At 65.6% G+C, this 27,905-nt stretch overlaps 2 protein-coding genes across 3 annotated transcripts; one reads left to right on the top strand and one right to left on the bottom strand.

The window, feature by feature from the left end:
• Positions 1–104: 104 nt before the first annotated feature.
• Positions 105–11,972, bottom strand: SLC5A5 (solute carrier family 5 member 5). 2 transcript variants are annotated; one of them, XM_048288184.1, is made up of 15 exons: positions 11,686–11,972; positions 10,788–11,190; positions 10,608–10,673; positions 10,329–10,380; positions 10,169–10,236; positions 9,919–10,073; positions 9,258–9,398; positions 8,381–8,510; positions 6,880–6,968; positions 6,689–6,801; positions 5,536–5,606; positions 3,758–3,844; positions 1,889–2,202; positions 972–1,075; positions 105–313 (listed from the first exon to the last, which is right to left on the bottom strand). In XM_048288184.1, exons 2-15 carry the CDS (start codon positions 11,151–11,153, stop codon positions 108–110), a joined length of 1,962 nt encoding a protein of 653 aa, XP_048144141.1. In that variant the 5' UTR covers positions 11,154–11,190; positions 11,686–11,972; the 3' UTR covers positions 105–107. The 2 variants fall into 2 exon arrangements, with proteins under 2 accessions (XP_048144141.1, XP_048144142.1); XM_048288185.1 differs by lacking the exon at positions 11,686–11,972 and having other exon boundaries at positions 10,788–11,290.
• Positions 11,022–27,905, top strand: JAK3 (Janus kinase 3). The gene is made up of 26 exons (XM_048288074.1): positions 11,022–11,112; positions 12,286–12,610; positions 13,293–13,388; positions 13,671–13,883; positions 14,781–14,904; positions 15,003–15,114; positions 15,461–15,606; positions 16,908–17,190; positions 17,267–17,392; positions 17,468–17,625; positions 17,802–17,913; positions 18,089–18,275; positions 18,526–18,650; positions 18,732–18,866; positions 18,948–19,032; positions 19,235–19,362; positions 21,531–21,669; positions 22,629–22,780; positions 23,407–23,557; positions 23,628–23,767; positions 23,967–24,156; positions 25,469–25,593; positions 26,954–27,126; positions 27,203–27,320; positions 27,417–27,527; positions 27,619–27,905. The coding sequence occupies exons 2-26, from the start codon at positions 12,547–12,549 to the stop codon at positions 27,733–27,735; spliced, it is 3,510 nt and encodes a 1,169-aa protein (XP_048144031.1). The 5' UTR covers positions 11,022–11,112; positions 12,286–12,546; the 3' UTR covers positions 27,736–27,905.

Below are 27,905 nucleotides of genomic sequence, written 5' to 3'. Positions count from 1 at the left end.
GCTCCAGCCAGGGTCAGCGGCTCCTTTATTGGGGTCAGGGTGGTGTCCCTACCCTGCTGTCCCCGTGTCCCCACCCCACTGTCCCCGTGTCCCCACCCCGCTGTCCCCTACACGTCGCTCTCGGCCACGGTGCCACCCTTGGCGGGGTCACCCGGGGGTGTCCCCTCCGTGCCCAGCAGCTCCTGGGACGCCCCGGCCTTGTCCGGGGGCTCGTCGCTGGGGGTCCGGTCCCCTCTGGGGCCAGCGGAGGGCGTGGCCCTGACGATGTCCCACCACAGCACGCCCTGGGGCCGGCGCTTCTGCCGGGCTGGGCCTGCCGGGACCGACAGGGTGACAGGGGACAGGGACAGGGGGACAGGGGGACAGGGACAGGGGACAGGGAGAAGTGACAAGGACAGGGGGACAGGGGGACAGGGACAGGGGACAGGGAGAGGTGACAGGGACAGGGGGACAGGGTCAGAGTGACAAGGAGGGGTGACAGGGACAGGGTGACAAGGAGGCGTGACAGGGTGACAGGGACAGGGGGACAGGGGGACAGGGTCAGGGTGACAAGGAGGGGTGACAGGGACAGGGGGACAAGGAGGCGTGACAGGGGGACAGGGACAGGGTGACAGGGACAGGGAGGGGTGACAGGGGACAGGGACAGGGAGGGGTGACAGGGTGACAGGGACAGGGGGACAGGGACGGGGGACAGGGACAGGGAGGGGTGACAGGGTGACAGGGAGGGGTGACAGGGACGGGGGACAGGGACAGGGTGCCAGGGAGGGGTGACAGCATGACAGGGTGACAGGGACAGGGTGACAGGGTGGGACAGCGCGACAGGGAGGGGTGACAGCATGACAGGGTGCCAGGGTGCCAGGGACAGGGTCAGGGTGCCAGGGTGACAGGGAGGGGTGACAGGGTGACAGGGTCAGGGTGCCAGGGTGCCACCGAGGGGTGCCAGGGTGCCAGGGCCAGCCCCCCCGGCTCACCTGGCAGGAGGCTGAGCAGGGCCCCCGTCCCCACCGTGCCGAGGGTCCCCAGGGCGCCGTAGTACAGGTAGGACACGGCGTAGAGGTCACCCAGGATGGCCGGGCTGGGGGGACACGGGTGTGACGTCACAGGGAGTGGGGACGGGGGTGTGACGTCACAGGGAATGGGGTGTGACGTCACAGGGAACGGGGACACGGGTGTGACGTCACAGGGAGTGGGGACAGGGCTGTGACGTCACAGGGAATGGGGTGTGACGTCACAGGGAACGGGGACATGGGGTGTGACGTCACAGGGAGTGGGGACGGGGCTGTGACGTCACAGGGAACGGGGACGGGGGTGTGACGTCACAGGGAGTGGGGACGTGGGTGTGACGTCACAGGGAATGGGGACGGGGTGTGACGTCATAAGGGACAAAGGAAGCAGTGTGATGTCATAAGGACCAGGGACAGTGGTGTGACGTCACAGCTGACAGGGACAGGGGTGTGACATCACAGGGAATGGGGACACTGCTGTGACGTCACAGGGCACAGGGACATGGGTGTGACGTCACCACAAGCAGAGACGGGGGTGTGACATCACAGGGAACAGGGACAGGGCAGTGACATCACAGCTGACAGGGACAGGGCTATGACGTCACAGGGCACAGGGCTATGATGTCACAGGGCACAGGGACAGGGCTATGACGTCACAGTGAACAGGACAGCGCTATGACGTCACAGAGAGCCGGGACTGGGGTGTGATGTCACAGGGAGCAGGGCTATGACGTCACAGGGAACAGGGCTATGATGTCACAGGGCACAGGGACAGGGCTATGACGTCACAGTGAACAGGACAGTGCTGTGACGTCACAGGGGACAGCGCTATGACGTCACAGGACACATCACCCTCCCCGGAGCCGCCCCCCGGCCGCGCTCACCGGGGGCTCTCCGGGGGCCCCGCGGTGCCATCGGTGCCATCGGTGCCATCGGTGCCATCGGTGCCCATGGTGCCGATGGTGCCAATGGTGCTGCTGGTGCCGATGGTCCTGTTGATGCCGATGGTGCCCATGGTGCCGATGGTGCCGATGGTCCCGTTGGTGCCGCCGGTGCCGCCGGTGCCGTTGCGGGGCGGGCACAGCGCCCCCGAGGTGGGCAGCACCCCCATGGCGGCCGCGCCGGGCGGGTACAGGGTGGCCCCCACGGCCACCCACAGGGCCAGCGCCAGCCCCACGGCCAGGCCCCCCAGCACCCCCTGCCATGGGGACGGGGGGGCTGCACTGAGCGGGGAGGGGGGGGGGGCTGCGGAGAGCTCCCCATCCCAAATCCCCCCCCATCCCAAAATCCCCCATCCCAAAATCCCCCCCATCCCAAAATCCCCCCATCCCAAAATCCTCCCATCCCCAAATCCCCCCCATCCCAAAATCCCCCATCCCAAAATCCCCCTCCCCCAAAATCCCCCCATCGCAATTCCTCCCATCCCAAATCCCCCATCCCCAAAATGCCCCAACCCCCACCCTCCCATCCCCAAAATCCCCATCCCAAAATCCTCCCATCCCCAAATCCCCCCCATCCCAAAATCCCCCCTCCCCAAAATTCTCTTTCCCCGACTCCCTCCCACTCCCAAAACCCCCCTCCCCAAGCTCCCCCCACTCCCAGCAGTGCTGCAGCGAGGCAGAACCCCAAAACCCCAAAACCCCATGACCCCAAACCCCAGACCCCACTCACGGCCGCGCTTCAGCGGGGCTGAACCCCAAATCCCCAAATCCCCATGACCCCAAATCCCCCTAAACCCCACTCCCAGCAGTGCTGCAGCGAGGCAGAACCCCAAAACCCCAAAACCCCGTGACCCCAAAGCCCCCTAAACCCCACTCCCAGCAGTGCTGCAGTGGGGCAGAACCCCAAAACCCCAAATCCCCATGACCCCAAACCCCAAACCCCAAACCCAACTCCCAGCAGTGCTGCAGCGAGGCAGAACCCCAAAATCCCCAAAACCCCAAAATCCCAAAATCCCCAAAGCCCAAATGCCCGTGACCCCAAATCCCCCTAAACCCCACTCCCAGCAGTGCTGCAGCGAGGCAGAACCCCAAATCCCCAAATCCCCAAATCCCCAAAACCCCAAAACCCCATGACCCCGAATCCCCAATCCCTCACTCCCAGCAGTGCTGCAGCGGGGCTGAACCCCAAAACCCCAAAACCCCATGACCCCAAATCCCCCCAAACTTCACTCCCAGCAGTGCTGCAGCGAGGCAGAACCCCAAAATCCCCAAAACCGCAAATCCCCAAAACCCCAAAGCCCACTCACGGCCGTGCCGCAGCGGGGCAGAACCCCAAATCCCCAAAACCCCAAATCCCCGTGACCCCGTGACCCCGAATCCCCAATTCCCCACTCCCAGCCATGTTGCAGCGGGGCAGAACCCCAAATCCCCAAAACCCCAAATCCCCAAAACCCCGTGACCCCAAACCCCACTCACGGCCGCGCTTCAGCGGGGCAGAACCCCAAAACCCCAAATCCCCATGACCCCAAACCCCACTCCCAGCAGTGCTGCAGCGGGGCAGAACCCCAAACCCCAAACCCCAAATCCCCATGACCCCAAACCCCACTCACAGCTGCGCTTCAGCGGGGCTGAACCCCAAAACCCCAAATCCCCGTGACCCCAAATCCCCCCAGTCCCCCACTCCCAGCCATGTTGCAGCAGGGCAGGACCCCAAATCCCCAAAACCCCAAATCCCCGTGACCCCAAACCCCAAATGCCCGTGACCCCAAAATCCCAAAATCCCAAATGCCCGTGACCCCAAACCCCACTCACGGCCGTGCCGCAGCGGGGCAGGAACATTCCCAGCACGAAGGCGCCCAGCAGGGGCCCGCTGATCACCCCCATCACCGTGAAGGAGCCCTGGGGGGGCACGGCCTTTGGGGTTTTTGGGGTTTTGGGGGTCTTTGGGGTCTGAGGGGTCTGAGGGGTCTTTGGGGTTTTGGGGCTCTTTGGAGTTTTTGGGTTCTTTGGGGTCTTTGGGATTTTGGGGCTCTTTGCGGTCTTTGGGGTCTTTGGAGTCTGAGGGGTCTGAGGGGTTTTGGGGCTCTTTGGGGTTTTTGGGATTTTGGGGCTCTTTGGGGTCTTTGGGGTTTTGGGGCTCTTTGGGGTTTTTGGGTTCTTTGGGGTTTTGGGGATTTTGGGGCTCTTTGGGGTTTTGGGGGTCTTTGGGGTCTCTGGGGTCTTTGGAGTCTGAGGGGTCTTTGGGGGTCTTTGGGGTCTTTGGGGTTTTTGGGGTCTTTGGGGTTTTGGGGCTCTTTGGAGTCTCTGGGGTCTTTGGGATGTTTAGAGTCTGAGGGGTCTTTGGGGTCTTTGGGGTTTTTGGGGTCTTTGGAGTCTGAGGGGTCTTTGGGGTTTTTGTGGTCTTTGGGGTTTTTGGAGTCTTTGGGGTCTTTGGGGTCTTTGGGGTTTTTGGGGTCTTTGGATTTTGGGGCTCTTTGGGGTCTTTGGAGTCTTTGGGGTCTTTGGGGTTTTTGGGGTCTGTGGGATTTTGGGGCTCTTTGGGGTCTTTGGGGTCTTTGGGATGTTTAGAGTCTGAGGGGTCTTTGGGGTCTTTGGGGTTTTTGGGGTCTTTGGGGTCTTTGGAGTCTGAGGGGTCTTTGGGGTTTTTGTGGTCTTTGGGGTTTTTGGAGTCTTTGGGGTCTTTGGAGTCTTTGGGGTCTTTGGGGTTTTTGGGGTCTTTGGGGTCTCAGGGGGGCTTCAGTGGGTTCCTGGCACAGCCCCAAATCCCCGTCCTCGAGGGCTCTCCGGGTGCCAGCGCAGCGTGGCCGTGTCCCCGCTCGGATGGGCACTGACAGCCCGGGGGGGGGTTTTGGGATTTTTATAGGGCAGAAGGTGAGGGAGAGGATTTGGGGTCGCTTCAGGGGGTTCCTGGCACAGCCCCAAATCCCCGTCCTCGAGGGCTCTCCCGGTGCCAGCGCAGCGTGGCCGTGTCCCCACTCAGATGGGCCCTGACACCATGGCGGGGGGGGGGGGAGGATTTGGGGTTTTTTATAGGGTAGAAGGTGAGGGAGGGGATTTGGGGTCTGAAGGGGCCCCACAGGGTGCCTGGCACAGCCCCAAATCCCCGTCCTCGAGGGTTCTCCGGGTGCCAGCGCAGCGTGGCCGTGTCCCCGCTGTGTCCCCGCTCGGATGGGCACTGACACCATGGGGGGATTTGGGGTTTTTTATGGGGTAGAAGGTGAGGGAGGGGATTTGGGGTCTGAAGGGGCCCCACAGGGTGCCTGGCACAGCCCCAAATCCCCGTCCTCGAGGGTTCTCCGGGTGCCAGCGCAGCGTGGCCGTGTCCCCGCTCGGATGGGCACTGACAGCCCGGGGGGGGGTTTTGGGATTTTTATAGGGCAGAAGGTGAGGGAGGGGATTTGGGGTCTCTGGGGGGGCTCTGGAAGGTGCCTGGCACAGCCCCAAATCCCCGTCCTCGAGGGCTCTCCCGGTGCCAGCGCAGCGTGGCCGTGTCCCTGCTTGGATGGGCATTGACAGCCCGGGGGGGGGTTTTGGGGTTTTTTATGGGGCAGAAGGTGAGGGAGGGGATTTGGGATCTCGGGGGGTCTCACCTGCAGGACGCCCCCCCCCAGCAGCGAGGACAGAGCGGCCACGGTGATGCACGAGGTGCCGAAGGTGAGAGCTGTGGGAATGTGGGAACGGGTCGGGATGGGATTTATGGGATGGATGGGATTTATGGGATGGGATGGGATACATGTAATAGGACGGGATCTGTGGGATGGGATGGGGATGGGGATTGATGGGATAGGGTGGGACCCATGGGATGGGATGAGATGGGATGGGATTGATGGGATAGGACGGGATCGATGGGATGGGATGGGATGGGATGGGATGGGATTGATGGGATAGGACGGGATCTGTGGGATGGGGATGGGATGGGATGAGATGGGATGGGATTGATGGGATAGGATGGGATCTGTGGGATGGGATGAGATGGGATGGGATGGAGAGGATTGGGGGGATGGGATTTGTGGGATTTATGGGATGGCACAGCCCGGCACATCCCAGTTTGGAATAACACATCCCATGTTGGGGTGCCCCATCCCAGGTTGGGGTGCCCCATCCCAGCTGAGGGTGCCCCATCCCAGGTTGGGGTGCCATATCCCATGTTGGGGTGCCATATCCCATGTTGGGGTGCCCCATCCCAGGTTGGGGTGCCACATCCCAGGTTGGGGTGCCGTATCCCAGGTTGGGGTGCCCCATCCCAGGTTGGGGTGCCCCATCCCAGCTGAGGGTGCCCCATGCCAGGTTGGGGTGCCCCATCCCAGCCGCGGGTGCCCCATCCCAGGTTGGGGTGCCCCATCCCAGGTCGGGGTGCCCCATCCCAGGTTGGGTTGCCCCATCCCATGTTGGGGTGCCACATCCCATGTTGGGGTGCCCCACCCCAGCCGCGGGTGCCCCACCCCAGCCGCGGGTGCCCCATGCCAGGTTGGGGTGCCATATCCCAGGTTGGGTTGCCCCATCCCAGGTTGGGTTGCCACATCCCATGTTGGGGTGCCCCACCCCAGCCGCGGGTGCCCCATGCCAGGTTGGGGTGCCATATCCCAGGTTGGGTTGCCCCACCCCATGTTGGGGTGCCATATCCCATGTTGGGGTGCCATATCCCAGGTTGGGGTGCCCCATCCCAGGTTGGGGTGCCGTATCCCACGTTGGGGTGCCCCACCCCAGCCGGGGTGCCCCACGCCAGCCGCGGGTGGCACTCACAGAGCCCTTTGCCGATCAGCGCCAGCCTCCTCGGGGACAGCGCCGGCAGCCGCGGCCGCACGAAATCCTCCACGGTGACGGCGGCCATGGCGTTGATGGACGTGGACGCCGTGCTGGGCACCGGGAGAGCCCGGTCAGCCCCGCGGGGGCACCGCGGGTGGCACCCCCTGCGCCGGGCACCCCCTCCTCACCTCAGGGTCCCGCTGTAGGCGCAGGCCAGGAACAGCCCCGGCACCCCCGGGGTGCTCTCGAAGATGTCCAGGACCAAATAGGGCATGTACTGTAGGGGGAGGGGGGTAAAGGGGGACCCCAAAACCTTCCGGGACCCCAAAACCTTATGGGATCCCTTTATCCCCCAGCCCGCTGCCTCAGGGGGTGCTGGAAGGGGATGGGACCTCAAAATCCCCCCTGGGACAGCCTCAACCTCCCACCCCACAGCCTCAGAGGGGGCAGGATCCCAGGGGACCCCAAAACCTTCTGAGATCGCCCCAAAGCCTCATCCTGCTGCCTCAGGGGGTGCTGGAGGGATCAGGATCCCAGGGGGACCCCAAAATCCCCCCTGGGACAGCCTCAACCTCCCACCCCACGGCCTCAGAGGGATCAGGATCCCAGGGGACCCCAAAACCCTCTGAGATCCCCCCAAAGTCCCAGCTCGCTGCCTCAGGGGGTGCTGGAAGGCGACAAAACCCCAAGGGACCCCAAAATCCCCCCTCAACCTCCCACCCCACAGCCTCAGAGGGGGCAGGATCCCAGGGGACCCCAAAACCTTCTGAGATCGCCCCAAAGTCTCGTCCTGCTGCCTCAGGGGGTGCTGGAGGGATCAGGATCCCAGGGGACCCCAAAAACCCCCTGTGACCCCAAAAACCCTCCCATCCCACCGCCTCAGGGGGTGCTGGAGGGGGCCGGTATCATGGGGACCCCAAAACCCCCCCTGTGACCCCAAAACCCTCCCATCCCACTGTTTTTGGGAGGTGCTGGAGGGATCAGGAACCTCCGGGACCCCAAAACCCTCTGGGACCCCCTTCAGCCTCCCACGCTGCTGCCCCAGGGGTCCTGGAAGGGGCAGAACCCTGTGGGACCCCCAAAACCCCCTCTGACCCCACTGCGTTGGGGGTCCTGGAAGGGGGAAGGAAGATCCCCGAGGGACCCCAACCCAGCGGGTCCTGGAAGGGGGAAGGGCCCTGTGAGACCCCAACCCCTGGAGAGGTCCTGGAAGGGGGAAGGGCCCTGTGAGACCCCAACCCCTGGAAAGGTCCTGGAAGGGGGAAGGACCCTGTGAAACCCCGACCCCCGGGGGGGTCCTGGAGAGGATCCGGACCCCAAGGGACCCCAACCCTCTCTGTGACCCCACTGCTCGGCAGGTCCTGGAAGGGACAGAATCCTGACGGGACCCCAACCCTGGCTCTGACCCCGCTGCTCGGGGGGGTCCTGGAAGGGGGAAGGACCTGTGAGACCCCAACCCCTGGAGAGGTCCTGGAAGGGGGAAGGACTCTGTGAGACCCCGACCCCTGGAGAGGTCCTGGAAGGGGGAATGAACCTGTGAGACCCCGACCCCTGGAGGGGTCCTGGAAGGGGGAAAGACCCTGTGAGACCCCAACCCCCGGCGGGGTCCTGGAAGGGGGAAGGACCCTGTGACACCCCAACCCCCGGCGGGGTCCTGGAAGGGGGAAGGGGGGTCCGGGGGGGCCGTACCTGGTCGGGGGCGGAGATGGCCCCGGCCAGGAGGGGGTCGCAGTCCCGGTAGAGCGCGAACATGACGAGGCCGCAGGAGACCGCGCTGCTCACGATGCAGAACAGCCCCACTTGATTGACCAGCAGCGCCCTGCGGGCACCGGGGCTCAGCGGGGCCCTGCCAGGGTCTGCGCAGGGCAAAGGAAGGGGTGGCAGGTCCTGGCAGGGGGGTAGGGGTCATTGGGGGGGCTCGGGGCTCAGTCCGTGCTGGGGCTGTGCAGGGTCCGTGTGGGGATTTCGGGTGAATTCAGGGTTCAGAAAGGGGTGCGGGGTCCTTGAAGGGTCTGTGCAGGGAAAAGGAAGGGGTGGCAGGTCCTGGCAGGGAGGTAGGGGTCGTACAGGGTCCGTACAGGGGTGCTGGGTCCGTGCAGGGGCTGTATAAGGGCAATGCAGGTCCTTGCAGGGGTGCAGGGGCAAGGCGGGGGTGCAGGGTCCTTGCAGGGTCTGTGCAGGGGGTTCAGGTCAATTCAGGGTCCGTGAAGGGGTGCAGGGACCTCGTAGGGTCCTTGCAGGGTCTGTTCAGGGGCCGTGCAGGGCTTTCAGGTGAATTCAGGGTCCATAAAGGGCCGCAGGGTCCTCCCAGGGGTGCTGGGTTCATCGCAAGGTCCTTGCAGGGGTATCAGGTCAATTCAGGGTCCAGAAAAACCTGCAGGCTCTGTGCAGGGTCCTTGCAGGGTGCCAGGTCCTTACAGGGTGCAGGAGCCGTACAGCGACCCACGCAGGGAACAGAGCAGCACCCAACGCATCCCCTCACCCCCCCCGTGAACCCACAGAGCGGGATCCGGACAATTCCCGGGATCCAGGCGATCCCTGGGATCCGGAGCAGCCCCGGACTCACATCTTGGCCTCCCTCTCGCTCCTGCAGGCCACGTAGCGCTGCACCTGCGCCTGGTTGACGCCGTACATGGAGAGCCACACCACGGTCCCGCCCAGCAGCAACGTCCAGGCCGTGTAGCGGCTCCGCGGGTCCGGGTTGAAGCTGGGCACGGACCCCCGGTGCCAGGGGGAGGGGTCAGAGGGGCTGGGAGTGACCCCCAGAATCCAGGACAGGGGGGGAGAGGGGCTGGGAGTGACCCCCAGAATCCAGGACAGGGGGGGAGAGGGGCTGGGAGTGACCCCCAGAATCCAGGGCGGGGCGGGGAGAGGGGCTGGGAGTGACCCCCAGAATCCAGGACAGGGGGAGTGAGGGGCTGGGAGTGACCCCTCAACAGGGAGGGGAGAGGGATCCACACGCTGTGGGTTTGGGGGAGAAAAGACCCCCAAAACTCCAGGGCAGGGAGTGAGAGAGGCTGGGATTGACCCCACAGAACCCCAGGGCAGGAGGAGCGGGGTCCGCACCCCGCGGGGTTTGGGGGGGACACAGTGACCCCCCAGCACCCCCGGGATAGAGGGAGCAGGGTCCGCACCCCGCGGGGTTTGGGGGGGACACAGTGACCCCCCAGCACCCCCGGGATAGAGGGAGCAGGGTCCGCACCCCGAGGGCTTTGGGGGGGACTCACTCGGCGAAGTTGACCCTGGAGCCGTTGGCGGCGATGCTCAGCACCTCGGCGGGACCCCCCACCAGCTGCACCCCGCGGATGGCGATGGCGACAAAGCCCGCGAGCATCACAAACACCTGGAACACGTCGGTCCAGATGACAGCCTTCATCCCGCCCTGCGCCACAGCGAGCCGGGGCTGAGCTCCGGGAACACCCCCGGGACACCGCCGGGGACACCCCCGGGGACACCCCCCGGCTCTCCCTCACTCACTATGGTGGTGTAGAAGGTGCAGATGACCCCCGTGGACAGCAGGGACGCCCAAATGTCCAGGCCGGTCACTGGAGAGGAAGGGGAGGTGCTGAAGGGGGGGGGAAATGTCACCTGGAGAGGGGGGACAGGGACGAGGAGCAGCCCCCTCGAGCCACCCCACCTTGGTTTAGGATCAGGGCGGGCGCGTAGATGACGATCCCCGTGTAGAGCATCTGTGGGAAGAGGGGTGACAGCAGGTGACCCCGCGGGGATAGCGCTGCCCAAAAAAGCTCGGGCTGGGCAAACACGGAGGTTTTCACTCCAAACAGCGCTCCCGCCGCGCTCCGCTCGCTCGGAGCCAGGCAAAACACGAGCACGGGAACGAGGACGCTTGCCAAGGGCTCAGGGGCAGCGCTCCCCGCCGTGTCCCCGCGCTGTCCCCGAGCCCCGCCACACGCACCGTGGCCACCACGTACTGCACGGTCCCGCACAGCCGCACGCTCCTGCTGAAGCGCCGCTCCAGGTACTGCGACAAAGGACAAGGAGAACGTCGGGGGCCACCCCGGCACCGCCACACCGCCATGTCCCCTGCCATGTCCCCTGCCATGTCCCCTGCCATGTCCTCCCCCGCCGCGCCCACCTCGTAGGTGCTGGTGAGCCCCAGGCGGTAGAAGACGGGCAGGAAGAGCTGCGCCGTGAGCACGGTGTTGATGAGCTGCGCCAGGCACATCCAGAGGAATTTGGTTCCGTAGCGGAACGCCTCGGCCGGCACTCCCAGCACCTGGATGGCCGACATGAAGCTGGCGGACAGCGAGAGCCCCACGGGCAGCGCCGACATCCGTCTGCCCCCCGTGAAAAAATCCTCCGAGGTTTTCTGGCCGCCCTTGGCCAGGCCGTGGAAGAGCCCGATGCCCGTGGAGATGAGCAGCATCAGCCCGAAGACGCCGTAATCCCACAGGCTGAAGGTGAGGTCCCGCACGTCCCGGAGTCCCTCCGGAGCTGACATGGTCACTTCAGGCTGGGGACAACCCCAAACCGGGCACCTGAGGGAGGACGGGGATGCGGGGACTTCAGGCGAGGTTAGGCCGGGGCTCGGCGGCAGCGACGCATCCGAGGGAGAGAGAACTCCTTGGAATGGGCGCTCCAAGGGGAAAGCAGCGAGCGCGGAGCGGGGAGCAGGGTTTTTGTGCCCCACCCCGTGCGGTCTGTGCCCTTCCCAGGCAGGAGCTGTGCCAAGGGGTGCAAAAGGGCAGAGTCCGACGAGGAACAGCCAGAATTTGGCGGGGGGATTGCCCCAGGAGCAGCCAGAATTTGACACGGGAATTTCCCCGATCCCTCTCGGTTTGGAGCAGGGAGCAGCCCCCGGTCCGGCTGCTCCGGCCAGCGGCTCCAGGGAAGCGTCAGCACCCAAAGGACACGGCCGGGAGGGAGCGACCCCTCCCCAAACGGCCACAAACAAGGAGGGGCAGAGCCTCCGGCGGAGCCAAATTTATCTCCAGCCGAGAGCAAAAAACAACAAACCCGAAGGAAACCTTTACCCAGAAACGAGCAGGTTGTTTGCCGGCAGAGCGGGACAGACCGGCTGCCGAGCCCGGGGAGCCGGGCGGGGGCTGCCTGGGGGTCCCTGGGGGTCCCTGCGACGTTCTCAGAAGGCGTCGAGGGGCCGGCCGTGCCTCGGGCTGCTCCGGCGGGTGGGAGGCAGGTTCAGAGCGTCGGGGAGGGACCCTCGGCGGGGAGGATGGAGCTGTCGGAGGCCACGGCCATAACCCCTTCCCTCCCGCACGGCCCCGGTGCCGCGGAGCTCCCTGGCCCCGGCAGCGCGGCGGTGGCGGGACGGGACGGCGGCGGCTGTCGGGATACGTGGCACCGGGCGTGGGGCTGGCCCCGCTTCCTCATTCCCTGGCACAAACGCCACTTTGTCCCGCCCGGTCCCTGGTCAGGTTTGGGAATTTCCACCCCGTCACCTCAAACCCCGCGGATGAGGTTGGGGTTGGGGCAAGGGAACAGCGCTGAGGTGGGGACAGAGCTGCTGTGCGGGCTGTGTGTCCTCGGGTGTGGCACGGTCCCCTCCGAGGTGTCACCACGGGGGCACCGTCCCCGTCCGAGGCATCACTGCAAGGTCACTGTCCCCTACACAGCATCACCACGAGGTCACTGTCACCTCCTCGAGGTCATCACCACGAGGTCACCGTCCCCTCCAGGCCATCACCACGAGGTCACTGTCCCCTCCAGGCCATCACCATGAGGTCACTGTCCCCTACACAGCATTGCCACGAGGGCACTGTCACCTCCTCGAGGTCATCACCACGAAGTCACCGTCCCCTCCAAGATACCACCACGAGGTCACCGTCCCCTCCACGCCATCGCCATGGAGGCATTGTCCCTTTTCATGTGTCACCATGAAGGCATCGACCTCTCCCAGGTGTCACCATGGAGCGTCACCCTCTGAGCCATCACTGCCAGGTCACCATCCCCTCCAAGGTCATCCCCTCTAAGGTGTCACCATCCCCTCTAAGGTGTCACCATCCCCTCTAAGGTGTCACCACGGCGGGACCGCCCACTCTGAGACCCCTCCACCGGCCACACGAGGCTCCCTGCACTGTCCCCACCCCCCGTCCTCGAGTGGGACCCCTTCCCCTCCTCTCCGCGGGGCCGCCTCCTCGCCGAGCGGGTTGGAGCAGCTCCAGGGGATAAAACAACGAGATTCGGGTCCACATCCGCCCGCGGCGACGTGCGACGCCGCACAACCCCGGGGCTGGCACACGCCCAGCCCCGCCGTGGCACCTGGGCCAGCACCGGGGCCAGCAGCCGGCACTGGGGCGCTGGGGGTGGCAGCAATGGGGTGCAGCAGGGGGGTGGCAGCACCCAGCCCCTCAGCCCGGGCTGGGATGCGCTGGCAGAGCATCCCCCGTCCCTGCGGTACCCACAGCGCCAGCCCCGGGGGCCGTGGGGTGCCCAGACGGGAACCCAGAGAGGTGCCCGGGTTTCCTGCCCTTCACCCTCCCCACACCCCCCTCGCTGCACCCTGCGCTGTCTCGTTTCGTCCCCCCTCCCCTGCCAGGAAGCCGCACGCCCAGGAGGCCTCGGGCAGGAAGGAAATCACCCGGGGGATTTTTTTTTTTTAATCTCTCTCCTTCGCTCGCAGCCACCTACGCACCCCGAGAACCCCGATTTTTGGCAGCGCAGCCCGCTCGGGACCCCCTCCTCAGGGTCACAGCGAGGCCCCCCCTGCACGGCAGAGGTACCGGTGGGGCTCCGGGGGTGCGGCAGGGGATGGAGCCGGGTCCTCGCTGCCCACGCCGGGAGCGCTGAGGAGGAGCGGCCGGGAGGGTGGGACAGGCTGGGAACAGGGGAGGGAGGGAGGGAGGGGGGGGGATATCCAACCGCGTGCCTCAGTTTCCCCTTCCTCCTCCTCCGCAAGAGGAACCGCTCCCAGGGCTGGGAGCGCTGCGGGGAGGATGATGATGAGGGAAGGGCAGGTGTGGGACAAGGGGGTCACCGCGAGGCCAATCCCTCCTTGCAGAGGCCACCATGGCCCCGCTGGGCGAGGAGACTCCGCTGATCGGGGGCCGCTCGTGCAGCCTCTCCTCGGCCGAGAGCGGCTCCCTGCAGGTGCTCCTGTACCACCGGGCGCCCACCCCGCGCAGCGGCCCCGGCAGCGCCGCCGGCACCCTGAGCTTCACCTTCGGCGAGTACACGGCCGAGGAGCTCTGCGTGCGAGCTGCCAAAGCCTGCGGTGAGCGCCGGCCTGGGCGGGGAACGGGGCCCTGGGGGTGGGGTCCTGGGTGTGGGTGTGGGGTCCTGGGTGTGGGTGTGGGGTCCTGAATGTGGGAATGAGGTCCTGGATGTGGGAATGAGGTCCTGGATGTGGATGTGGAGTCCTGGATGTGGATGGGGGGTCCTGGATGTCGGAATGGGGTCCTGGATGTGGATGTGGGGTCCTGGATGTGGGAACAAAGTCCTGCATGTGGGGTCCTGGATGTGGGAATGGGGCCCTGGATGTGGGGTCCTGGATATGGGAATGAGGTCCTGGATGTGGGAATGGGGTCCTGGATGTGAATGTGGGGTCCTGGATGTGGATTTGGGGTCCTGGATGTGGGAATGGGGTCCTGGATGTGGATATGGGGTCCTGGATGTGGGTGTGGGGTCCTGGATGTGAATGTGGGGTCCCGGATGTGGGAATGAGGTCCTGGATGTGGGAATGAGGTCCTGGATGTGGGAATGAGGTCCTGGATGTGGATGTGGGGTCCTGGCTGTGGGCTCGGAGTCCTGTGCTTGTCCTCATCAGGGAATCCTGGCTGTGGGCTCTGAATCCCAGCGCTGGGCTCAGGGTCCTGTGCTCATCCTCGATGGGGAATCCTGGCTCTGGGCTCTGGATTCCAGCGCTGGGTTTGGGCTCCTGGTTCCGTTCTGCCCCTCGATGAGGGGTCCTGGCTGTGGGTTCTGAACCCCAGCTGTGGGTTTGGGGTCCAGCTGTGGGCTCAGGCTACCGGCCACGCGCTCGGGGTCCCGTGCCCATCCTTGACAGGGGATCCTGGCCGTGGGCTCGGGGTCCCAGCCCTGAGTCAAGGTCCTGTCCGAGGGCTCGGGGTCCCCTGCCCGTCCCGGTGCCAGCCCCGCTCTCCGTCCCCAGGCGTGCTGCCCGTGTGCCACCCGCTCTTCGCGCTGGCCACGGAGGACCTGAGCTGTTGGTTCCCCCCAAACCATCTGTTCACCGTGGACGAGTCCCGCAGCCAGCTCGTGGTGTACAGGATCAGGTACAGCCCCGGCCCCGCTCCCGCGAAGCTCTGCTGGCTTTCGGGGTCGTGCTCTCTGAGGGGACGCAGCGCCGAGACCCCTCTGTTGTCCCCATCAGGTTCTTCTTCCCCAACTGGTGCGGACCGGGACAGTCCCACCGCTTCCAGCTGCTGAATGACCGGGCCAGCCCTGTCCTGGACTATCCTGTCATCGATTACCTGTTCGCCCAGGTGAGCCCTGCTGGGCTGGCTCCTCTTCCTTTTCCTCCTCCTCCTCCTCCTCCTCCTCCTCCTCCACCACCCCCGGTGCCCGGGGGATGTGGATCCTTTTCGCTGGCTCCCCTGGAGCAGCTCGTGGCCACCCCACAGCGGGCACAAGCCACCCCAGCTGGCCGAGATGGGGTCACTGTGTCCCCTGGGGGTGACATGCCCAGGGATCAGGGCCAGGGAAGCAGTAGGAAAACAGAGCCCGGGCAGGATGTGACTCCCGTGGGCACTGGGACACGAGGGTGACACGAGCACGGGTCGGGGGTCTCGGGAGATGGGAGACCCCCCCTGAACCTCGTGCCCCACCCAGTCCCGCAGTGATTTCATCGCGGGCCGCGTGGCCGTGGGGCTGAGCCTGCCCACGCAGGAGCAGTGCCTGAGCCTGGCCGTGCTGGACATGCTGCGCATCGCCAAGGAGGAGCAGCACAGCCCCGGCCAGGTCTGCAGCCACGTCAGGTGAGCGGGGGCTGGGGGGCACCGAGTGGCACTCACGGGACAGCCCGGCATGGCTGGGAACAGCCTGGCAGCCACTGGACAGTGTGACATCCCTGGGGGTCGGGCTTGCACCCCTGGGGACAGCCTGGCACCCCTGGGGACAGCCTGGCACCCCTGGGGACATCCCAACACCTCTGGGGAACATTTGGCACCCCTGGGGACACCCTGGCACCCCTGGGGAACACCTGGCACCCCTGGGGATACCCCAACACCCTCGGGGACACCCCGACACCCTCGGGACACCCTGGCACCCCTGGGGACATCCCGGCACCCCTGGGGACACCGCGACACCCTCGGGACACCCTGGCACCCCTGGGGACATCCCGGCACCCCTGGGGAACACCTGGCACCCCTGGGGACAGCCTGGTGTCCATTGGGACAACCTGACATCCCTGGGGACACCCTGGCACCCCTGGGGAACACCTGGCACCTGTGGGGATACCCCAACACCCTCGGGGACACCCCGACACCCTCAGGGACACCCTGGCACCCCTGGGGACATCCTGGCACCCCTGGGGACCCCGCGACACCCTCAGGGACATCCTGGCAGCCCTGGGGACATCCCGGCACCCCTGGGGAACACCTGGCACCCCTGAGGACAACCTGGTGTCCATTGGGACAGCCCAACACCCCTGGGGACATCCCGACACCCTCGGGGAAACCCCGGCACCCCTGGGGACATCCCGACACCTCTGGGGAACACTTGACACCCCTGGGAACATCCCGGCACCCCTGGGGACACCCCTGGCACCCCTGAGGACATCCTGGCACCCCTGGGGACCCCGCGACACCCTCGGGACACCCTCGGGACACCCTGGGGAACACCTGGCACCCCTGGGGACAACCTGGTGTCCATTGGGACGGCCCGACACCCCTGGGGACATCCTGGCACCCCTGGGGACCCCGCGACACCCTCGGGACACCCTGGGGAACACTTGGCACCCCTGGGGACACCGCTGGCACCCCTGGGGACACCCCGACACCCTCGGGGACACCCCGGCACCCCTGGGGACATCCTGGCACCCCTGGGGACATCCCGACACCCCTGGGGACACCCCGACACCCTCAGGGACACCCCGGCACCCCTGGGGACACCCCGACACCCTCAGGGACACCCCGGCACCCCTGGGGACATCCTGGCACCCCTGGGGACCCCGCGACACCCTCGGGACACCCTGGGGAACACTTGGCACCCCTGGGGACACCGCTGGCACCCCTGGGGACACCCCGACACCCTCGGGGACACCTCGGCATCCCCGCAGCTACAAGTCGTGCCTGCCGGCGCCGCTGCGGAGGCAGATCCAGCAGCACAACTTCCTGACCCGCCAGCGCCTCCGCCGCCGCTTCGGCAAATCCCTGCGGCGCCTCGGGGGCTGCCACACGGACGGGCCGCACCTCAAGCTCAAGTACCTGCTGGACCTCGAGCGGCTCCAGCGCCGCTGCACCGAGGAGATTTTCCACGTGCGCTCCCCCGGTTCGGCCGCGGCCGTCGCCATCCACGTGTCCGGAGAGAGCGGCGTGTCCTGGAGCTGCGGCGGTTCCGAGGTGGTGGAGGTGGCTGGGAGCGGTGCGGGGAGCTGGGTGACGGCGTTGTCACCCCCTCCCCGCTGTCCCCTCGCAGAGCCGCCAGCACTTCTGCGACTTCCCCGACATCGCCGACATCAGCATCAAGCAGGCGGCGAGCCGCGACGGCGGCCCCGTGGAGAACCGGCTGGTCACCCTCACCAAGGCGGACAACCGGGTGTTGGTGAGCTCGAGAAGGGTTTGGGGAGGCCCCCGGGGGGCTCGGGGGGACAACGGGATGACCCCAAGCCTGGCACAGGAGGTGGAGTTCCCCACGCTGCGCGAGGCTCGGTCCTTCGTGGCGCTGCTCGATGGCTACTACCGGCTGACGGTGGATGCCCAGCACTACTTCTGCAGGGAGGTGGCCCCTCCGCGGCTGCTGGAGGACCTGGAAAATCAGTGCCACGGGCCCATCAGGTGGGTACCGGCACCCCCTGAGCACCCCCGAGCCGGAGGGGAGGCGGGAAGGGAGGGCACGGAACCACCCCCGGCACGGCCGGGTCCCCATCCCGCTCCCTGGGCACCCTGGGGTGGGCACAGGGGGTCCCCGCGGTGTCCCCGAGGGGGACCACGGCCATCCCTGCCCTTGGCAGCGCCGAGTTCGCCGTGAACAAGCTGGAGGCGGCCGGGGGTGCCCCGGGGCTGTTCCTGTTGCGCCGCAGCCCCCAGGACTTCGACAGCTACCTGCTGACCGTGTGCGTCCAGGTGAGACCCCCGGGGGAGGGTTTGGGGCGGCCGGGATCGCTCGGAGGCCCCGGCACCGGGAGGGAAACGCAGCCGAGGACGGTGCCACGGGGACGGTGCCACGCGCGGTGTCCCTTTGGGGCAGGAGGGGTTTGGGGGGGTCCCGGGGGTGCTGATCCCGGTGGTTCCCCTGCAGACCCGATCCGGCCGGGATTACAAGCGGTGCCAGATCCGCCGGGATGAGGACGGGCACTTGTGGCTGTCGGGGGTGGCGCGGAGGTTCTGCAGCCTGCGGGAGCTGCTGGGCACCTACGGGCGCCGGGGGCTGCAGGCCGAGGGGGCCCAAATGCGCCTGGAGGTCGCCTGTCCCCCCCGGCCCAAAGGTGACACCGGAGGGGGGGGGGTGCAGTGAGGTCATAGAGCGGCTGTGATGTCACAGAGGAGCTGTGATGTCACAGAGGGGCTGTGATGTCACAGAGGAGCCGTGATGTCACAGAGCGGCTGTGATGTCACAGAGGAGCTGTGATGTCACAGAGGGGCTGTGACGTCACAGAGGGGCTGTATGAGGTCACCGGGTGGGGGGTCCCCTTCCCCAGCCCCCCCCTCACGCCCTGCCTCCCCCCCTCCCCCCAGAGAAGTCCAACCTGCTGATCGTTCGGAGTGGTGTCCCCTGTCCCCCTGGCTCCCCTCCCGTCCCCCGGTGCCGCAGCCTCCACCAGATGATGTTCCACAAGATCGACCCCCAGAGCCTGACACGGGTACGGGGCGGGTGGGAGCGGGGCCATGGGGGTGGCACAGGGGGGACAGGGACCCCCTGGCGATGTCCCCGTGTCCCCCAGGGCGAGAGCCTGGGCCAGGGCTCCTTCACGCAGATCTACAAAGGCGTCAAACGGGACCAGGACGAGGAGGACGGACCCCGGCAGACCCCGGTGGTGCTCAAGGTCATGGACAGCAGCCACCGCAACTGCCTGGAGGTGAGGGGGTGGCAGTGCCACCTCCAGGATGTCACCTGGGGGGCCCTAAGGCGCGCCCTGAGCCGCTTGTCCCTGTCGCAGTCCTTCCTGGAGGCCGCCAGCACCATGAGCCAGCTCTCCCACAAGCACCTGGTGCTGCTGCACGGCGTCAGCCTCGGCAAGGACAGTGAGTGTCCGGCGGGGGCCGCGGCCACGGGGCCACCTGGGCACCTCCTGACCCCTTTGTGGGCACCTCCTGACCCCTTTGTGGGCACCCTCTGACCCCTTTGTGGGCACCTCCTGACCCCTTTGTGGGCACCCTCTGACCCCTTTGTGGGCACCCTCTGACCCCTTTGTGGGCACCCCCTGAGCCCCGGGTGGCCCCGCAGGTGTGATGGTGCAGGAGCACGTCCGCCACGGGCCGCTGGACCTGTACCTGCGCAAGCACCACGGCGCGGTGACCACCGGCTGGAAGCTGACGGTGGCCAAGCAGTTGGCCTACGCCCTCAACTACCTGGTGAGCCCATCCCGGTGTCCGGCAGCTCCCACCCGGCCGCGTTCCGTGTTCTTCCCGTGTCCTTATCCCAGGGATCCCTGGAATCCGTATCCCCTGGGGGTCCTGCAGCTCTGCATCCCCGCCCTGCAGGCTCAGCGCATGCACGGCTGCCATGAGTCCGTGGCCATGGATCCCACAGATCCGTACCCCGTGGATCCCACGGATCCGTACCCCATGGATCCCGTGGATCCCACACATCCGTACCCCGTGGATCCCACAGATCCATACCCTGTGGATCCCACAGATCTGTACTCCATGGATCTCACAGATCCATACCCCGTGGATCCCATGGATCCCACAGATCCGTACCCTGTGGATCCCACACGTCTGTACCCCATGGATCCCACAGATCCGTACCCCATGGATCCCATGGATCCCACAGATCCGTACCCCGTGGATCCCACACATCCGTACCCCATGGATCCCATGGATCCCACAGATCCATACCCCATGGATCCCAAACATCAGTACCCCATGGATCCCACAGATCCGTACTCCATGGATCGCATAGATCCCACAGATCCGTACCCCAGGGATCCCATGGATCCCACACATCCGTACCCCGTGGATCCCACACACCCGTACCCCGTGGATCCCATGGATCCCACAGATCCGTACCCCATGGATCCCACACATCCGTACTCCATGGATCGCATAGATCCCACAGATCCATACCCCATGGATCCCGCACATCCATATCCCGTGGATCCCATGGATCCCAAACATCCATACCCTGTGGATCCCACGGATCCCAAACATCCATACCCTGTGGATCCCATGGATCCCGCACATCCATATCCCATGGATCCCACACATCCATATCCCATGGATCCCACACAGCTGTACCCCGTGGATCCCACACTTCCATATCCCGTGGATCCCGATCCATCTATATCCCATGGATCCCACACTTCCATATCCCATGGACCCCTCCTCACCACCTATGTCCCATGGCTCCCCTATATCCCACAGATCCCGTGACTCTCAGGCATCCATATCCCACATCTCCCACACATCCATATGCCATGGATCCCATGGATCCCACACATCCATATCCCATGGATCCCGTGGATCCCACACATCCATATCCCACATCTCTCACACATCCATATCCCATGGATCCCATGGATCGCACACATCCATATCCCACATCTCCTGCACATCCATATCCCATGGATCTCATGGATCGCACACATCCATACCCCATGGATCCCATGGATCGCACACATCCATATCCCACATCTCCTGCACATCCATATCCCATGGATCCCATGGATCGCACACATCCATACCCCATGGATCCCATGGATCCCACACATCCATATCCCACATCTCCTGCACATCCATATCCCATGGATCCCATGGATCGCACACATCCATACCCCATGGATCCCATGGATCGCACACATCCATATCCCACATCTCCTGCACATCCATATCCCATGGATCCCATGGATCGCACACATCCATACCCCATGGATCCCATGGATCCCACACATCCATATCCCACATCTCCTGCACATCCATATCCCATGGATCCCATGGATCGCACACATCCATACCCCATGGATCCCATGGATCCCACACATCCATATCCCACATCTCCTGCACATCCATATCCCATGGATCCCATGGATCGCACACATCCATACCCCATGGATCCCATGGATCGCACACATCCATATCCCACATCTCCTGCACATCCATATCCCATGGATCCCATGGATCGCACACATCCATACCCCATGGATCCCATGGATCCCACACATCCATATCCCACATCTCCTGCACATCCATATCCCATGGATCCCATGGATCGCACACATCCATACCCCATGGATCCCATGGATCCCACACATCCATATCCCACATCTCCTGCACATCCATATCCCATGGATCCCATGGATCGCACACATCCATACCCCATGGATCCCATGGATCCCACACATCCATACCCCATGGATCCCATGGATCCCACACATCCATATCCCATGGATCCCATGGATCCACACCCCACAGCTCCCGATCCATCCACGTCCCACGGCTCCCACCCATCCCTGGTGCTCCCCCAGCCCATCCCAGTGCACGGGGCCACCCTGAGGGTCCCAATCCCTCTCCCGCCCATCCAGGAGGACAAGAAGATCCCACACGGGAACGTCTCCGCTAAGAAGGTGCTGCTGGCACGGGAGGGGGACACGGCCGGGGGGAGCCCCCCGTTCATCAAACTCAACGACCCCGGGGTCAGCGTCACCGTCCTGGCCCGGGACAGTGAGTGAGGGGGTCCTGGGGGGTCCTGGGGGGTCCTGGGGGTGCTGGGGTTCTGGGTTTGGGGTTCTGGCTTTGGCTATAGGGTCCTGTGTTCATCCTCGATGGGGAATCCTGGCTCTGGGCTCTGGATTCCAGCTCTGGGTTTGGGCTCCTGGTTCTGTGCTGCCCCTAAAAGTGGGGTCCTGGCTGTGGGTTCTGAATCCCAGCTGTGGGTTTGGGGTCCAGCTGTGGGTTTGGGCTCCTGGCTCTGGGTTTGGGCTCCTGGCCCTGGGTTTGGGCTCCTGGCCCTGGGTTTGGGGTCCAGCTGTGGGTTTGGGCTCCTGGCTCTGGGTTTGGGCTCCTGGCTCTGGGTTTGGGTTCCTGGCCCTGGGTTTGGGCTCCTGGCTCTGGGTTTGGGCTCCTGGCTCTGGGTTTGGGCTCCTGGGCCTGGGTTTGGGTTCCTGGCTCTGGGTTTGGGTTCCTGGCCCCGGGTTTGGGTTCCTGGCCCTGGGTTTGGGTTCCTGGCCCTGGGTTTCGGCTCCTGGCCCTGGGTTTGGGCTCCTGGCCCTGGGTTTGGGCTCCTGGCTCTGGGTTTGGGTTCCTGGCCCTGGGTTTGGGCTCCTGGCTCTGGGTTTGGGCTCCTGGCCCTGGGTTTGGGTTCCTGGCTCTGGGTTTGGGTTCCTGGCTCTGGGTTTGGGCTCCTGGCCCTGGGTTTGGGTTCCTGGCTCTGGGTTTCGGCTCCTGGCTCTGGGTTTGGGTTCCTGGCTCTGGGTTTGGGCTCCTGGCTCTGGGCTCGGAGTTCTGTGCTCATCCTCAAAGCGGGGTCCTGGCTGTGGGCTCTGAACCCCCCTCATCAAACTCAACGACCCCGGGGTCAGCGCCACCATCCTGGCCCGGGACAGTGAGTGAGGGGGTCCCACGGGGGGTCCTGAGGGTGCTGGGCCCCCCGTGGGTGCTGAGTGGGGCCGGGTCCCCCCCAGTGCTGGTGGAGCGGATCCCGTGGGTGGCCCCCGAGTGCGTCAGCGATCCCGGGAGCCTGGCGCTGCCGGCCGACAAGTGGGGCTTCGGAGCCACCCTCTGGGAGATCTTCAGTGGGGGGAACATGCCCCTGAGCCTGCTGGAGCCCCAGAGGGTGAGGCTGCCCCATCCCGCTGGATCCCGATCCTCCTGTTCCATCCTGCTGGATCCCAATCCTCCTCCATCCCACTGTATCCCAATCCTCCAGTCCCTTCCCGCTGTATCCCAGCCCTTTCTTCCCTGCCCGATTCCATCCTGATCCTCCTATCCCAGCCCTCCTGCCCTGTCCTGCTGCATCCTGACCCTCCAGCCCCGTCCTGACCCTCTTGTCCCATCCCACTGTATCCCAACCCTCCTGTCCCTTCCCGCTGTATCCCAGCCCTTCTTCCCTTCCCATATTCCATCCCGATCCTCCCATCCCATCCCAACCCTCCTGCTCCATCCCGCTGCATCTTGATCCTGCTGCCCCATCCCACTGCATCCCAACTTTCCCACCTCATCCCACTGCATCCCATCCCTCCTGTCCCTCCCCACTGTATCCCAGCCATTCTTCCCTGCCCAGTCCCATCCCATCCCATCCCATCCCATCCCATCCCATCCCATCCCATCCCATCCCATCCCATCCCATCCCATCCCTCCTGCCCTACCCTGCTGCTCCCAGACCCCGCTCTTTTCCCCAGCCTGGAGCCATTCAGGGGCTCTTTGGGGGTCCCACATCCCACGATTCCCCCTCTCCCGCAGAAGCTGGAATTCTACCAGAGCCACCAGCAGCTCCCAGCTCCCAAGTGGCCGGAGCTGGCCACGCTCGTGGCCCAGTGCATGGAATACGAGCCCCAGCGCCGGCCCTGCTTCCGCGCCCTCATCCGTGACCTCAACAGCCTCATCACCTCCGGTGGGCACCGGGACGGGCTGGGGGGACACAGGGGGGACCCCACAGTGGCCTCACCGCCCTCCTGCCCCAGACTACGAGCTGCTCTCCGACCTGTCCCCCACGGATGTGACGCTCCGGGATGGCTTCTGGGGCCACGATTCCCTCGCCATGAGCCAGGATCCCGAGCTCTTCCAGGAGCGGCACCTCAAGTACATCTCGCTGCTGGGCAAGGTGGGGGCACAGGAAGGACCCCAAACCCCAAAATTCAGCTCAGCCGCTCTTCCCTTCCCTGATTTGGGGTGCAGGACACCCTGGCTGTGCTGAGAAACAAATCCTGAGATTCCTCCACCATGCGTGGGATTTTGGGAGGGATGAGGCACTGGGAATGTTGAGGGCACCCCAATATCCAGCCCCGGTTCCCCACATCCAGGGGAATTTTGGGAGCGTGGAGCTGTGCCGCTATGACCCCCTGGGCGACAGCACGGGCGAGCTGGTGGCGGTGAAGAAGCTGCAGCAGGATTCAGCCAAGGAAATTCGGGATTTCGAGCGGGAGATCCAAATCCTGCACTCGCTGCAGCACGACTTCATCGTCCAGTACCGGGGGGTTTGCTACAGCCGGGGTGAGCCGGGAACGGGCCAGGGAATGGGGCAGGGAATGGGGCACGGAATGGGGCAGGGAGAGGGGCAGGGAATGGGGCAGGGAATGGGGCAGGGGATGGGCAGGGGATGGGGCAGGGGATGGGGCACGGAGAGGGGCAGGGAATGGGGCAGGGGATGGGGCAGGGGATGGGGCAGGGGATGGGCAGGGGATGGGGCAGGGGATGGGCAGGGAATGAGCAGGGGATGGGCAGGGAATGGGGCAGGGAATGGGCAGGGAATGGGGCAGGGAATGGGCAGGGAATGGGCAGGGAATGGGGCAGGGAATGGGCAGGGAATGGGCAGGGAATGGGGCAGGGAATGGGCAGGGAATGGGCAGGGAATGGGGCAGGGAATGGGCAGGGGATGGGCAGGGGATGGGGCAGGGAATGGGCAGGGAATGAGCTGGGGATGGGGCAGGGAATGGGCAGGGAATGAGCTGGGGATGGGGCAGGAAATGGGCAGGGAATGAGCTGGGGATGGGGCAGGGAATGGGCAGGGAATGGGCAGGGAGTGGGGCAGGGGATGGGCAGGGAATGGGGCAGGGAATGGGGCAGGGAGTGAGGCAGGGGATGGGCAGGGGATGGGGCAGGGAATGGGGGGGGGGAATGAGCAGGGAATGGGGCACGGCATGGGGCACGGAATGGGCAGGGAATGGGCAGGGAATGAGCAGGGGATGGGGCACGGAGAGGGGCAGGGAATGGGCAGGGGATGGGGCAGGGGATGAGCTGGGGATGGGGCATGGAATGGGGGGGGGAATGGGCAGGGAATGGGGCAGGGAATGGGGCAGGGGATGGGGCAGGGGATGGGCAGGGAATGAGCTGGGGATGGGCAGGGGATGGGCAGGGGATGGGGCAGGGGATGGGCAGGGAATGAGCTGGGGATGGGCAGGGGATGGGCAGGGAATGGGGCAGGGGATGGGCAGGGAATGGGGCACGGAATGGGGCACGGAATGGGGCAAGGAATGGGGCAGGGAATGGGGCAGGGAAGGAGCAGGGGATGGGCAGGGAGTGGGGCAGGGGATGGGCAGGGAATGGGCACGGAATGGGGCAGGGAATGGGCAGGGAATGGGCAGGGAATGGGGTAGGGAATGGGGCAGGGGATTGGGCACGGAATGGGCACGGAATGGGCAGGGAATGAGCAGGGGATGGGCAGGGGATGGGGCACGGAATGGGGCAGGGGAATGGGCACGGAATGAGCAGGGAATGGGCAGGGAACGGGGCACGGAACGGGGCAGGGAGCGCGCAGGGATCCCCGATCCTATCCCGGCCATGGCGGTGATGGATTTGGCCCCAGGAATGCGCGGGCTGCGGCTGGTGATGGAATTCCTGCCCAACGGCTGCCTGCGGGATTACCTGCAGAAGAACCAGCCCCGCCTGGAGCACTGCACGCTGCTCCTCTACGCCTGGCAGATCTGCAAGGTGGGACCAGGGCGGGCACGGGCAGAACGGGCACCCTGCGGTCCCGGGATGGGGCTGGAACGGTGCCAGGGGTCAGCCAAGGGTCCTGGTGCAGCCCCTGGGGACGCTGCTGGGTCCTGGCCCTGCCAGCAGCTGCGTCCTGGCTGGAGCAACGCCACGGCGCACCCAAGGGTCATTTGTCCAGCCGGGATGAACCCCCAGGGGTGCTCACCCAGGAGGTTGTGGTCCAGCCAGGATCATCCAGCCCCTGGGGACGCTGCTGGATCCTGGCCCTGCCGGCTGGAGCAATGCCATGGCTCACCCAAGGGTCATTTGTCCAGCCGGGATCCGGTCCCACCCCTGGGGACGCTGCTGGATCCTGGCCCTGCCAGCAGCTGTGTCCTGGCTGGAGCAACGCCATGGCTCACCCAAGGGTCATTTGTCCAGCCGGGATGAACCCCCAGGGGTGCCCACCCAGGAGGTTGTGGTCCAGCCAGGATCATCCAGCCCCTGGGGATGCTGCTGGGTCCTGGCCCTGCCAGCAGCTGCATCCTGGCTGGAGCAACGCCACGGCGCACCCAAGGGTCATTTGTCCAGCCGGGATGAGCCCCCAGGGATGCTCACCCAAGGGTCATTTGTCCAGCCAGGATGAGCCCCCAGGGGTGCTCACCCACGGGTCATTTGTCCAGCCGGGATGAACCCCCAGGGGTGCTCAGCCAAGGGTCATTTGTCCAGCCAGGATCATCCAGCCCCTGGGGACGCTGCTGGCTCCTGGCCCTGCCGGCTGGAGCAATGCCATGGCTCACCCAAGGGTCATTTGTCCAGCCGGGACGAGCCCCCAGGGGTGCTCAGCCAAGGGTCATTTGTCCAGCCGGGATCCGGTCCCACCCCTGGAGACGCTGCTGGATCCTGGCCCTGCCAGCAGCTGCATCCTGGCTGGAGCAACGCCATGGCTCACCCAAGGGTCATTTGTCCAGCCGGGATCTGGTCCCACCCCTGGGATCCTGCCCCTGCCAGCAGCTGGAGCTGGTCATTTGTCCAGCCGGGATGAGCCCCCAGAAATGCTCACCCAAGGGTCATTTGTCCAGCCGGGATGAGCCCCCAGGGATGCTCACCCAAGGGTCATTTGTCCAGCCGGGATGAGCCCCCAGGGGTGCTCACCCACGGGTCATTTGTCCAGCCGGGATCCGATCCCACCCCTGGGGATGCTCCTGGATCCTGCCCCTGCCAGCAGCTGCATCCCGGCCGGGGCAATCCCACCCTCACCCGGCGGGCCGCGATCCAGCCGGGCTGAGCCGCCAGGGCCGCTCCTCCCGGGGGTTCTCCAGCCCCGGGGACGCTGCCGTGTCCCCGCTGCCCTCGAGCAGCCGCCTCCCGGCAGGGCATGGAGTACCTGGGGGCGCAGCGCTGCGTGCACCGGGACCTGGCGAGCAGGAACATCCTGGTGGAGAGCGACAGCCACGTCAAGATCGGCGACTTCGGGCTGGCCAAGCTGCTGCCGCAGGACAAGGATTACTACGTGGTGCGGGAGCCCGGACAGAGCCCCGTTTTTTGGTGAGGGGAGGACACACGGGGGGAGCGCTGGAATTCCAGCGGGATCCGGAGCTCAGAATCCCGCTTTTCCCGGCAGGTACGCGCCGGAATCCCTGGCTGACAACATTTTCTCCTGCGCCTCCGACACCTGGAGCTTCGGGGTGCTGCTCTACGAGCTCTTCACCTACAGCTCCAAGAGCAAGAGCCCCTCGGAGGTGGGATTTCCCCTGGATGCGGGGATCATTCCCTTTGGGACCACCTCCCCCCCCCTCCACCCCCTTGACGCTCACGGATGTGCCCCGTGCCCGCAGGAATTCCTGCGGATGATGGGCACCGGGAAGCCGGCGCAGATCATCTGTCACCTGCTGGAGCTCCTCAAGGACAACCGGCGACTCCCGGCCCCCGCCGGCTGCCCCGCGGAGGTGACACCGCTGCCCCGGGGCTGGTGGCAGGGGGGTCCCCGGAGTCGCCCCGCTCCTCCCCTGATGGCCTCGCTGTGTCCCTTGTCGCCAGGTGTACGCGCTGATGATGAGCTGCTGGGCCTTCGCCCCCAGCGCCAGACCCACTTTCGGGCAGCTGGCCCCCAAAATCGAGGCGCTGCGGGATGGGAGGAGCAAAACGCGGGGGTAGCGGCCCCCCCCGAATCCCGCCGGGATCCCCAATCCAGGATGACGCTTCCCTGGGCTTTGAGGGGCGCAGCGTGGGGGGGGACACGGCCCATGCCCCCTTTTCCCACAGCACAAACCCCCCCTCCCCCAAATCCCTTCGGCTTTCCCCCCCTTTTTTCCCTCCTTTCCCCC

Source organism: Corvus hawaiiensis, chromosome 28 (genome assembly GCF_020740725.1).
Source record: "Corvus hawaiiensis isolate bCorHaw1 chromosome 28, bCorHaw1.pri.cur, whole genome shotgun sequence".
Classification (NCBI taxonomy): domain Eukaryota; kingdom Metazoa; phylum Chordata; class Aves; order Passeriformes; family Corvidae; genus Corvus; species Corvus hawaiiensis.
Note: the sequence above shows the minus strand (reverse complement) of the source record. Positions and strands in the feature narration are given on the sequence as shown.